Consider the following 13,854-nt stretch of genomic DNA (forward strand, 5'->3'; position numbering starts at 1 on the left):
GTCAGGTTAACCCAGGATAGAAACAGGGCCCGAGACAGTCAGGTTAACCCGGGATAGAAACAGGGCCCCGAGACAGTCAGGTTAAACCCGAGATAGAAACAGGCCCCGAGACAGTCAGGTTAAACCCGGGATAGAAACAGGGCCCGAGACAGTCAGGTTAAACCCGAGATAGAAACAGGGCCCCGAGACAGTCAGGTTAACCCGGGATAGAAACAGGCCCCGAGACAGTCAGGTTAAACCCGGGATAGAAACAGGGCCCCGAGACAGTCAGGTTAACCCAGGTTAGAAACAGGGCCCTGAGACAGTCAGGTTAACCCAGGTTAGAAACAGGGCCCAAGACAGTCAAGTTAACCCGGGATAGAAACAGAGCCCGAGACCCTCAGGTTAACCCAGGTTAGAAACAGAGTCTGAGACGTTCAGGTTAACCCAGGCTTGACGCAGTCCAGTTAACCCAGGTCAGCAGCTGGGCCTGAGACAGTCCGGTTAACCCAGATTAGAAGCAGGGCCCGGGACAGTCCAGTTAATCCGGGCCTGACGCAGTCCACTTCAACCCGCGATAGAAGCCGGCTCTGAGACAATCCAGTTAAACTGGGTCCTGGACATTCAGCCTAACTCAGGATAGAAGCAGAGCCCGAGACAGTCCAGTTAAAACTGGGCCCGGGACAGTCGGAGTTAACCTGGGACAGTCCAGTTAACCCCGCGATATAAGTAGGGCCTGGGACAGTCCAGTTAACCCCGCGATATAAGTAGTGCCTGAGACAGTGCGGCTAATTTAACCCGGGACAGCAGAACAAGCTAGGACAGTGGGGTGTTGGCCGAAGGAGTTAAACGCCTCCCACACTCCAACTTGACAAAGGACTGTGTCACTGCAAGACCCTGAGACTGGGACATAGGGTATACACGCGCGCACACACACACACACGGGAGTCCCTGGGGACATTGAGTATTTGAGATCACAACATCCGAGTCTTGGAGAGATTTCGGGACCAAAGGGCTGCAGGCAAGTGGACAGGAATTAAACGAATTGAGTGTTTGCGAGAGACTGCAGCGCTCGCTCCTGCCGAGAAGGAATCAACACGGCCAATATCTTGACGCAGGAGAGCGTTTGAGGGAAACTGTGCTGTTTGAATCGCGAGGCGGGATCTTGAACAGGGAACACACGATATCATCAAAGAGGAAGCTGACTGGTTTGCATCTGGGACGCTTGACAGCACTTTGGGGAGGCGGTTTAAAAAAAGAGACCAGGCGTTGGAGAGGAGACTGATTGTTTGACAAAGAAGCAAGATATTCAAATACTCCCTGGTACATTGCGGCATCTTGGCAGAGCAAAAAGTTACCTTTTTTTTTTTAAGATAACCAAACTTGTCTTGACCGACATCGAGCCAGCAATTTGGGCGACAGCGCGGGAGAGTAAAGTTCCTGAAGGAAGGATTGGATTAAGGAGGTGCAGGAGAACTCCCGGCAAAAAAGTTCGGGGCAGTGGTCGATCCGGATAGCAGCACACACGACCAGAGGGGATGGAGCCTGAAGCTGAACCAGAGTGTCGGAGTCGGAGGCTGGTGAGTGAAGGATTGTCACACACGCGCACATACACTGGGCGAGGCGTCTGTTCCATAAGATGTAAACATTAGGTCACATAGCTGTATACTGCATCCCTGTAACCTCCTCCAGCCCCTACACCCCTCCCTATCTCTGTAACCTCCTCCAGCCCCTACACCCCTCCCTATCTCTGTAACCTCCTCCGGCCCCTACACCCCTCCCTATCTCTGTAACCTCCTCCAGCCCCTACACCCGTCCCTATCTCTGCAACCTCCTCCAACCCCTACACCCCTCCCTATCTCTGTAACCTCCTCCAACCCCTACACCCCTCCCTATCTCTGTAACCTCCTCCAGCCCTACACCCCTCCCTATCTCTGCAACCTCCTCCAGCACCTACACCCCTCCCTATCTCTGTAACCTCCTCCAACCCCTACACCCCTCCCTATCTCTGTAACCTCCTCCAGCCCTACACCCCTCCCTATCTCTGTAACCTCCTCCAGCTCCTACACCCCTCCCTATCTCTGTAACCTACACCCCTCCCTATCTCTGTAACCTCCTCCAGCCCTACACCCCTCCCTATCTCTGTAACCTCCTCCGGCCCCTACACCCCTCCCTATCTCTGTAACCTCCTCCAGCCCCTACACCCCTCCCTATCTCTGCAACCTCCTCCAGCACCTACACCCCTCCCTATCTCTGTAACCTCCTCCAACCCCTACACCCCTCCCTATCTCTGTAACCTCCTCCAGCCCTACACCCCTCCCTATCTCTGTAACCTCCTCCAGCTCCTACACCCCTCCCTATCTCTGTAACCTACACCCCTCCCTATCTCTGTAACCTCCTCCAGCTCCTACACCCCTCCCTATCTCTGTAACCTCCTCCAGCCCTATACCCCTCCCTATCTCTGTAAACTCCAGCCCCACAACCTCTCCCTATCTCTGTAGTCTCTTACAACCTTGCGAGATTTCTCCGCGCCTCCAATTCTGGCCTTTTGCACATCCCCCGATTTCCATCGCTCCACCATTGACGGCCGTGCCTTCAGCTGCCTGGGCCCTAAGCTATGGAATTCCTTCCTAAATCTCTCCGCCTCTCGCTCTCCAAATCGGAGGGGCAGTACTGAGGGAGTGCCGCACTGTCGGAGGGGCGGTACTGAGGGAGCGCCGCACTGTCGGAGGGGCAGTACGGAGGGGAGTGCCTCACTGTCGGAGGAGCAGTATTGAGGAAGCACCGCACTGTCGGAGGGGCAGTACGGAGGGAGTGCCTCACTGTCGGAGGGGCAGTACGGAGGGAGTGCCTCACTGTCGGAGGAGCAGTACTGAGGGAGTGCCTCACTGTCGGAGGAGCAGTACTGAGGGAGTGCCGCACTGTCGGAGGGGCAGTACTGAGGGAGTGCCGCACTGTCGGAGGGGCAGTACTGAGGGAGTGCCGCACTGTCGGAGGAGCAGTACTGAGGGAGCGCCGCACTGTCAGAGGAGCAGTACTGAGGGAGCGCCGCACTGTCGGAGGAGCAGTACTGAGGAAGCACCGCACTGTCGGAGGGGCAGTACGGAGGGAGTGCCTCACTGTCGGAGGGGCAGTACTGAGGGAGTGCCGCACTGTCGGAGGGGCAGTACGGAGGGAGTGCCTCACTGTCGGAGGTGCCATCCTTCACATGAGATATAAAGATACCACGGCCACTTCTGCCGAAAGAGCAGGGTGAGGTACTCCTCGGTGTCACGAGCCCAATATTTATCCCTGAACCAACATCACTCAAACGTGATCTTGCCAATTATCACACTGCTGTTTCTGGGAGCTTGCTGTGCGCAAGTTGGCTGTTGCGTGTCCCATAAGGTTCAGTGCTGGGACCCTAGCAATTTACAATATACATCAATGATTTGGATGAAGGAATTGAGTGTAATATTTCCAAGTTTGCAGATGACACTAAACTGGGTGGCAGTGTGAGCTGTGAGGAGGATGCTAAGAGGCTGCAGGGTGACTTGGACAGGTTAGGTGAGTGGGCAAATGCATGGCAGATGCAGTATAATGTGGATAAATGTGAGGTTATCCACTTTGGTGGCAAAAACATGAAGGCAGAATATTATCTGAATGGTGACAGATTAGGAAAAGGGGAGGTGCAACGAGACCTGGGTGTCATGGTTCATCAGTCATTGAAAGTTGGCATGCAGGTACAGCAGGCGGTGAAGAAAGCAAATGGCATGTTGGCCTTCAAAGCGAGAGGATTTGAGTATCGGAGCAGGGAGGTCTTACTGCAGTTGTACAGGGTCTTAGTAAGGCCTCACCTGGAATATTGTGTTCAGTTTTGGTCTTCTAATCTGAGGAAGGACATTCTTGCTATTGAGGGAGTACAGCGAAGGTTCACCAGACTGATTCCCGGGATGGCAGGACTGACATATGAATAAAGATTGGATCGACTCGGCTTATATTCACTGGAATTTAGAAGAATGAGAGGGGATCTCATAGAAACATATAAAATTCTGTCAGGATTGGACAGGTTAGATGCAGGAAGAATGTTCCCGATGTTGGGGAAGTCCAGAATCAGGAGTCACAGTCTAAGGATAAGGGGTAAGCCATTTAGGACCGAGATGAGGAGAAACTTCTTCACTCAGAGTTGTGAACCTGTGGAATTCTCCACCACAAGGTTGTTGAGGCCAGTTCGTTAAATATATTCAAAAGGGAGTTAGATGTGGCCCTTACGGCTAAAGGGATCAAGGGGTATGGAGAGAAAGCAGGAATGGGGTACTGAAGTTGAATGATCGGCCATGATCATATTGAATGATGGTGCAGGCTCGAAGGGCCGAATGGCCTACTCCTATTTTCTATGTTCTATGTTTCTATGAGTGGGTCCCCTTCCAAACAAATACTTCAGTGACTGTGGGGTGCATTGGGATGTCCTGAGGTGGTGAAAGATGCTGGCGAACTGGGATCTTTATACTGACTGAAGTGGAGAGGGCCTGCACACGTTGGGATTTGAGCACTCTCTCTGTACTCTCCACTGGGATTGTACTACTTGCAGCAGAGAAGGGTAAGGAGACATTTAATAGAGGTGTGCAAAATTGCAAAGGGTTTGGGAGAAACTGTTTCCTCCTGGCAAGTCATCATCATAGGCGGTCCTTCGTATCATAGAAACATAGAAAATAGGTGCAGGAGTAGGCCATTCGGCCCTTCGAGCCTGCACCACCATTCAATAAGATCATGGCTGATCATGCAACTTCAGTTCCCCCATTCCTGCTTTCTCTCCATACCCCTTGATCCCTTTAGCCCTAAGGGCCACATCTAACTCCCTTTTGAATATATCCAACGAACTGGCCTCAACAACTTTCTGTGGTAGAAAATTCCACAGGTTCACAATTCTCTGAGTGAAGAAGTTTCTCCTCATCTCAGTCCGAAATGGCTTACCCCTTATCCATAGACTGTGACTCCTGGTTCTGGACTTCCCCAACATCGGGAACATTCTTCCTGCATCTAACCTGTCCAATCCCATCAGAATTTTATATGTTTCTATGAGATCCCCTCTCATTCTTCTAAATTCCAGAGAATATAAGCCCAGTCGATCCAGTCTCTCCTCACATGTCAGTCCTGCCACCCCGGGAATCAGTCTGGTGAACCTTCGCTGCACTCCCTCAATAGCAAGAACGTCCTTCCCCAGATTAGGAGACCAAAACTGAACACAATATTCCAGGTGAGGCCTCACCAAGGCCCTGTACAACTGCAGTAAGACCTCCCTGCTCCTGTACTCAAATCCTCTCGCTATGCCTAATATCGAGGATGACTTGCTTCCACGCCAAAAAAGGATGAGTTCACAGGTGTTTCTATGAAGGACCTAATATTCCAGATCCCGAACTACATCCTGAAGGGCGGAAGATGCCTGTGGGTGGATTTTTTTAACGTGGGGTGACCGTTGCACACCAGCCACCACACGGGCTTGACCGAGCCAGGTCTTGGTCCAGTGGCAACTTAAGGGTTAACCAGGACAACTGGAGACCAGCTCTGCTGCACGGACCCAGTGCGCGCACACATATCGCACAGTGTGGGCTGGGCCCGTGCTGCCCCCTGGGCCCTCGCCTCTCCCGGGCCCCGATCACGTCCCTCCACAGTCTCTCGCCGCTCCTTCACCCCCGACCTCGCCGCTCCTGCTGTACCTGCCCCACGCTCCAATCACCGAGCTGGACCTCGATGACGTCATTCTTCGCTGCCCTTGCCCTCCTGCATCAGCTCGCGGTGCACCTTGCCGTGATACGCCGCTGCGCTGCCCATGGTCGCCGCTCACCGTTCCTTTTATGGCCCCGACCTGCCGCTGGTGTTCTCACGCAGGCCGGGGCCGGCACGCAAGTCGAGTAACCACAGAATCCTCGAGCTTCACCGCACGGAAGGAGGCCATTTCGGCCCGTCGTGTCTGCGCTGGCCGCCCAAGAGCGATATCCAGCCTGATCCTTGTGAGCATGTGGAATTCTGTACCTCAGAGAGTTGTTGAGGCCAGTTCGTTGGATATATTCAAAAGGGAGTTAGATGTGGCACTTAGGGTTAAAGGGATCAAGGGGTTATGGAGAGAAAGCAGGAATGGGGTACTGAAGTTGCACGATCAGCCATGATCATATTGAATGGTGGTGCAGGCTCGAAGGCCCGAATGGCCTACTCCTGCACCTATTTTCTATGTTTCTATTCCACCTTCCAGCTTCTTGTGGATAGGCTGGGGTTGTTTTCTTTTCAGCTGAGGGGAGACCTTATTGAGGTGTATAAAATTATGAGGGGCCCGGATAGAGTGGATAGGAAGGACCTGTTTCCCTGGGCAGGAGGGGTCAACAACCAGGGGGCATAGATTTAAAGTCATTGGTAGGTTTAGAGGGGATTTGAGGGGAAATTTCTTCACCCAGAGTCTGGAACTCGCTGCCTGAAGGGGTGGTAGAGGCAGAAACCCTCACCACATTGAAAAAGTACTTGGATGTACACTTGAAGTACCGTAACCTACAGGGCTATGGACCGAGAGCTGGAAAGTGGGATTAGGCTGGGTAGCTCTTGGTCGGCCGGCGGGGCCGAAATGGCCTTCACCCGTGCTGTAGATTTCTGACGCTTTGAAAACCTCAGTACGAAACTGAAACTCACTCTGTGCTGGTATCCAACCTGCGAGTTCCCCTCTGAGTCATACACCATCCTGACATGGAACTATATCAGCCGTTCCTTCATTGTCGCTGGATCACAGTCCTGGAACTCCCTCCCTCCCTAACAGCACTGTGGGAGCACCTTCACCACACGGACTGCAGCGGTTCCAGAAGGCGGCTCACCACCATCATCTTCAAGGGGCAATTTAGGGGATGGACAATAAATGCTGGCCTGGCCACCGATGCGCAGACCCCAAGAATGAATTTTTAAAAACCGATTCAGTCCTTTTTAAATTGAGGAGTTATTGAGCCATTCGAACGCAGCAACATAATGAATATGGGAGCGAAAGATCTCCCGTGTATTATCATCATTGGCAGTCCCTCGGAATCGAGGAAGACTTGCTTCCACTCCAAAAGTGAGTTCTCAGGTGACTGTACAGTCCAATACAGGAATTACAATCCCTGTCGCAGGTGGGACAGACAGTGATTGGAGGAAAGGGAGGGTGGGACAGGTTTGCCGCACGCTCCTTCCGCTGCCTGCGCTTGGTTTCTGCATGCTCTCGGCGACGAGACTCGAGGTGCTCAGCGCCCTCCCGGATGCAATTCCTCCACTCCGGGCGGGACTGGTCTTTGGCCCAGGGACTCCCAGGTGTCGGTGGGGATGTTGCACTTTATCAAGGAGACTTTGAGGGTGTCCCTGTAACGTTTCCTCTGCCCACCTTTGGCTCGCTTGCCGTGTAGGAGTTCCGAGTGGAGCACTTGCTTTGGGAGTCTCGTGTCTGGCATGCGAACAGTGTGGCCTGCCCAGCGGAGCTGGTCGAGTGTGGTCAGTGCTTCAATGCTCGGGATGTTGGCCTGGTCGAGGACGCTAACGTTGGTGTGTCTGTCCTCCCAGGGGATTTGCAGGATCTCGCGGAGACATCGTTGGTGGTATCTCTCCAGCGACTTGAGGTGTCTACTGTACATGGTCCATGTCTCTGAGCCATACAGGAGGGCGGGTATCACTACAGCCCTGTAGACCATGAGCTTGGTGGCAGATTAGAGGAGGAGATTAGAGATAGGGAGGGAAGTAGAGGCTGAAGGAGGTTACAGAGATAGGGAGGGGTGTAGGGACTGGCGGAGATTACAGAGATAGGGAGGGGTGTAGGGGCTGGAGGAGGTGACAGAGATGGGGAGGGGCAAGGGACATGGAGGGATTTAAACGCGAGGATGAGAATTTTGAAATCGAGGCGTTGCTTAACCGGGAGCCAATGTAGGTCAGCGAGCACGGGGTGATGGGTGAGCGGGACTCGGTGCGAGTTAGGACACGGGGGCAGCCGAGTTTTGGATCACCTCAAGTTTATGTCAGGTAGAATGTGGGTGGCCAGCCAGGAGTGCGTTGGAATAGGCAAGTCTGGAGGTAGTAAAGGCATGAATTCTTCACAGCCAATGAAGTCGTTTCTGAAGTGCGTTCACTGTTATAATGTGTGAAACGCAGCAGCCAATTTGCACACAGCAAGGTTCCACACACGGCAATGTGATAAATGACCAGATCGTCTGATTTTGTGATAGTCTACCGTATTTACAGCACAGAAACAGCCCAGTCAGCACAACCGGTCTGTGTTTATCTAGCTTCCCCTTAAATACATCTCTGATGATAGCCTCAACCCCTCCCTGTGGCAACGAGTTCCACATTCTCACCACTCTGGGTAAAGAAGTTTCTCCTGAATTCCCCATTGGGTTTATTAGCTCTGATTCACTGGGTAACACACCCGCCTGAGTCAGAAGGTTGTGGGTTCAAGTCCCATTCCAGGGACTTTAGCACATAAATCTCGGCTGACACTCGAGCACAGTGCTGAGGGAGCGCCGCATTGTCGGAGGGACAGTACTGAGGGAGCGCCGCACTGCGCTGTCGGAGGGGCGGTGCTGAGGGAGCCCCGCACTGTCGGAGGGGCGGTGCTGAGGGAGCGCCGCACTGTCGGAGGGGCGTTACTGAAGGAGCGCCGCACTGTCGGAGGGGCGTTACTGAGGGAGCGCCGCACTGTCGGAGGGGCAGTACTGAGGGAGCCCCGCACTGTCGGAGGGGTAGTACTGAGGGAGCCCCGCACTGTCGGAGGGGCGGTACTGAGGGAGCGCCGCACTGTCGGAGGGGCGGTACTGAGGGAGCGCCGCACTGTCGGGGGGGGCGGTACTGAGGGAGCGCCGCACTGTCGGAGGGGCGGTACTGAGGGAGCGCCGCACTGTCGGGGGGGGCGGTACTGAGGGAGCGCCGCCCTGTCGGAGGGGCGGTACTGAGGGAGCGCCGCACTGTCGGAGGGTGCACTTTGGTGCACTTAAAAGATCCCACGGCCATTATTTTGAAGAACAGAGGAGTTATCCCCAGTGCCCTGGGGCCAATATTTATTTATTACGAACAATGAAGGACAGGTAAACACTATCTGGTCTCTGGAGCCCGTCCTACGCAATTGCGATACCTTTGTATATCACAACCTATGCAATCCACGCCACCCCAAACCATGTGATCTCCTGGGAGGGGCCAAAAAACAGGACGAAAATCTGGGAAGTTCCTATCTGACCCATCCAGGCGATCGAAACTAGTGCAGGAGATCATTAAATTCCCTGCAGTAATCATCACGGGCAGTTCCTCGGAATCGAGGAAGACTTTCACTCTTAAAATGAATTCTTAGGTGACTGCACAGTCCAATACGGGAACCACAGTCCCTGTCACAGGTGGGACAGACAGACGTTGAGGGAAGGGGAGGGTGGGACAGACAGACGTTGAGGGAAGGGGAGGGTGGGACAGATAGACGTTGAGGGAAGGGGAGGGTGGGACTGGTTTGCCGCACGCTCCTTCCGCTGCCTGCGCTTGGTCTCTGCACGCTCTCGGCGATGAGACTCGAGGTGCTCAGCGCCCTCCCGGATGCACTTCCTCCACTCCGGGCGGACAGGTCTTTGGCCCAGGGACTCCCAGGTGTCGGTGGGGATGTTGCACTTTATCAGGGAGGCTTTGACGGTGTCCTTGTAACGTTTCCTCTGCCCACCTTTGGCTTGCTTGCCGTGTAGGAGTTCCGAGTGGAGCGCTTGCTTTGGGGAGTCTCGTGTCTGGCATGCGGACAATGTGGCCCTGCCCAGCGGAGCTGGTCGAGTGTGGTCAGTGCTTCGACGCTTGGGGATGTTGGCCTGGTCGAGGACGCTTATGTTCGTGCGTCAGTCCTCCTAGGGGATTTGTAGGATCTTGCGGAGAAATTGTTGGTATTTCTCTAGTGATTTGAGTTGTACATGTTCCCTGCAGTACCTACCTTCTGTACTGACGTCACCAAAACAGATTAACTGGTCATTATCACATTGCTGTTTGTGGGAACGTGCTGTGCGCGTATTGGCTGACGTGTTTCCTACAATACAACAGTGACCACACCCTAGGAGTACTGCATTGGCAGTGAACTGCTTTGCAATGTCCCAAGGTGGTGCAAGAGGCGATAAAAATGGGTGATCTTTCTAGGCAAGATATCCTGTCACGCGGTAAAGACATGTTTGAACAGTAATCGGGAGGAACCTTGGCTGGGTTTGTGAAGTGCACGTCGCTTGATATCTCGGTTATAAAAAACAGGCTAAAGCCGATCTGATTTCATAGAGTCACAGGACAAAAGAACATAAGAAATAGGAGCAGGAGTAGGCCATACGGCCCCTCGAGCCTGCTCTGCCATTTAATGCAATCATGGCTGATCCGATCATGGATTCAGCTCCACTTCCCTGCCCGCTCCCCATAACCCCTTATTCCCTTATCGGTTAAGAAACTCTTTATCTCTGTCTTAAATTTATTCAATGTCCCAGCCTCCACAGCTCTCTGAGGCAGCGAATTCCACAGATTTACAACCCTCAGAGAAGAAATTCCTCCTCATCTCAGTTTTAAATGGGCGGCCCCTTATTCTAAGATCATGCCCCCTAGTTCTAGTCTCCCCCATCAGTGGAAACATCCTCTCTGCATCCACCTTGTCAAGCTCCCTTATAATCTTATACGTTTTGATAAGATCACCTCTCATTCTTCTGAATTCTAATGAGAAGAGGCCCAACCTCCTCAACCTTTCCTCATAAGTCAACCCCCTCATCCCCAGAATCAACCGAGTGAACCTTCTCTGAACTGCCTCCAAAACAAGTATATACTTTCGTAAATATGGAAACCAAAACTGCACGCAGTACTCCAGGTGTGGCCTCACCAATACCCTGTATAACTTCAGCAAGACTTCCCTGCTTTTATACTCCATCCCCTTTGCAATAAAGATACCATTGGCCTTCCTGATCACTTGCTGTACCTGCATACAAACCTTTTGTGTTTCATGTACAAGTAACCCCAGGTCCCGCTGTACTGCGGCACTTTGCAATCTTTCTCCATTTAAATAATAACTTGCTCTTTGATTTTTTTTCTGCCAAAGTGCATGACCTCACACTTTCCAACATTATACTCCATCTGCCAAATTTTTGCCCATTCACTTAGCCTGTCTATGTCCTTTTGCAGGTTTTTTGTGTCCTCCTCAAACATTGCTTTTCCTCCCATCTTTGTAGCGTCAGCAAACTTGGCTACGTTACACTCAGTCCATTGTAGGAGGTTAGAGATGGGGGTGGGGTGACGAGGCCCTGCAGGGATGAGCAATGACATGTCCCTCGACTAACTAAGCAATCGCTCATTACCACCCCTGGAGTATTGTGTACAGTTTTGGTCTCCTTAACGAAGGAAGGATATACTTGCCATAGAGGGAGTGCAGCGAAGGTTCACCAGACGGATGGGGGGGATTGTCCTATGCGGAGAGATTGGGTCGACTCGGACTGTATTCTCTAGAGTTTAGAAGAATGAGACGTGATCTAATTGAAACATTCTTACAGGGCTTAACAGGGTAGATGTAGGGAGGATGTTTCCCCCGGGCTGGGGAGTCTAGAACCAGGGGTCACACAGTCTCAGGATAAGGGGTCGGCCATTTAGGACTGAGATGCAGAGAAACTTCTTCACTCAGAGAGTGGTGAATCTTTGGAATTCTCTGCCCCAAAGGGCTGTGGAGGCTCAGTCGTTGAGTATATTAAATGGAGAAAAATTGCAAAGTGCTGCAGTACAGCGGGACCTGGGGTTACTTGTGCATGAAACACAAAAGGTTAGTATGCAGGTACAGCAAGTGATCAGGAAGGCCAATGGAATCTTGGCCTTTATTGCAAAGGGGATGGAGTATAAAAGCAGGGAAGTCTTGCTACAGTTACACAGGGTATTGGTGAGGCCACACCTGGAATACTGCGTGCAGTTTTGGTTTCCATATTTACGAAAGGATATACCTGCATTGGAGGCAGTTCAGAGAAGGTTCACTCGGTTGATTCCGGAGATGAGGGGTTTGACTTATGAGGAAAGGTTGAGTAGGTTGGGCCTCTACTCATTGGAATTCAGAAGAATGAGAGATGATCTTATCGAAACATATAAGATTATGAGGGGGCTTGACAAGGTGGATGTTTCCACTGATAGAGGCTAGAACTAGGGGGCGGAATCTTAGAATAAGGGGCCGCCCATTTAAAACTGAGATGAGGAGGAATTTCTTCTCCTGGGGGTTATAAATCTGTGGAATTCGCTGCCTCAGAGAGCTGTGGAGGCTGGGACATTGAATATATTTAAGACAGAGATAGAGAGTTTCTTAACCGATGAGAGGTTATGGGGAGCGGGCAGGGAAGTGGAGCTGAGTCCGTGATCGGATCAGCCATGATCTTATTAAATGGCGGAGCAGGCTTGAGGGGCCGTATAGCCTACTGCTCCTATTTCTTATGCTCTTATGGTGGAGATGTGTGAATACCATACATAAAGGTTCCTGTGGAACCTGTTTTGATGTTGTTTGACTGAGCACAGAGGGCCATGTGTGTTCCAAGTGTCATGGGAACAGTTTGTTGAACCCAGGTGCGCACAGCTTGCGACTGTTTTTAGCGAGTTCATCTAATCCTCCCCAGGATACCGTGTCAACCGTCTGATCTGCCTCATCGGGTGGCCTTTGTTACCTCCAGGCGCGACTATTCCAATGCTGTCCTGGCCGGCCTCACACCTAACCCCCCTCCGTAAACTTCAACTCATCCAAAACTATGCTGCCCTGTGTCCTAACTCGCACCGAGTCCCGTTCATCCATCACCCCCTCCTGTGCTCGCTGACTAACATTGGCTCCCGGTCCGGCAACGCCTCGATTTCAAAATTCTCATTCTCCTGTTCAAATCCCTCCACTGCCTCGCCCAATTTCTGTAACCTCCTCCAGTCCCTGCAACCCTCCCTATCTCTGTAACCTTCTCCAGCCCTACACCCCTCCCTATCTCTGTAACCTCCTCCAGCCCCTACACCCCTCCCTATCTCTGTAACCCCCTCCAGCCCCTACACCCCTTCCTATCTCTGTAACCTTCTCCAGCCCTACACCCCTCCCTTTCTCTGTAACCTCCTCCAGCTCCTACACCCCTTCCTATCTCTGTAACCTCCTCCAGCCCCTACAATCCTCCCTATCTCTGTAACCTCCTCCAGCCCTACAACCCTCCCTATCTCTGTAACCACATATCCTGCCACCATTTTACACACACACATTTAATTCTAGCATTATGCCACAGGTGCCTTTGCTCTATGGAAACGCTCTCCAACAAGCCCTACACCCCTCCCTGAATCTGTAACCTCGAGGGTGGCTTCTTTATGCGGAGGGTTGTGGGGATCTGGAACTCGCTGCCTGGAAGAGTGGTGGATGCAGAAAACCTCAGCACTTTTAAGAGATGGTTGGATGGGCACTTGAAGTGCCCTAACCTGCAGGGTTACGGACCTAGAGCTGGTAATTGGGATTGGACTGGATGACCTTTTTGTTGACGGAGCAGATACGATGGTAAGTACGGCAGGGAATCGAATACGGCCCGGGTGATTTTCTGGACTAGTTTCGATCGCCTGGATGGGTCGGAGAGGAATTTTCCCAGATGTTTTTCTCCCTAAATTGCCGCGGGTTTTTCTCTGGTTTGTGCCTCTCCCAGGAGATCACATGGCTCCGGTTGGGGTGGAGTGTAGGATGTTTCAGTGTGAGGGGTGTCGCAGTTGTGTGGGGCGGACTGGTTGGGCTGGGTGCTCTATACCTGTCCGCCATTGTTCATTGTTCATAGATTAATTTGTAACCTTCAGGGCTGCTGACCGAGGACCATGTGGCTCTTTGTCGGCCGGCGCAGACACGATGGGCCGAGATGGCCTCCTTCTAGCCTGTAAATT

The 13,854-nt window shown here is 52.4% G+C and overlaps 1 protein-coding gene across 1 annotated transcript in view; it reads left to right on the top strand.

Moving 5' to 3' along the window:
* Positions 1-215: 215 nt before the first annotated feature.
* Positions 216-13,854, top strand: part of LOC139250040 (lysine-specific demethylase 2A-like) — a 33,030-nt gene continuing 19,391 nt past the window's right edge. Inside the window, exons 1-2 of the mRNA XM_070872604.1 lie at positions 216-271; positions 310-1,559. Coding sequence (XP_070728705.1) covers positions 1,518-1,559 — 42 coding nt within the window. The 5' untranslated portion in view covers positions 216-271; positions 310-1,517. The remainder of the gene's footprint in view (positions 272-309; positions 1,560-13,854) is intronic.

The sequence above is a fragment of the Pristiophorus japonicus genome, unplaced genomic scaffold (assembly GCF_044704955.1).
Source record: "Pristiophorus japonicus isolate sPriJap1 unplaced genomic scaffold, sPriJap1.hap1 HAP1_SCAFFOLD_339, whole genome shotgun sequence".
Taxonomy (NCBI): domain Eukaryota; kingdom Metazoa; phylum Chordata; class Chondrichthyes; family Pristiophoridae; genus Pristiophorus; species Pristiophorus japonicus.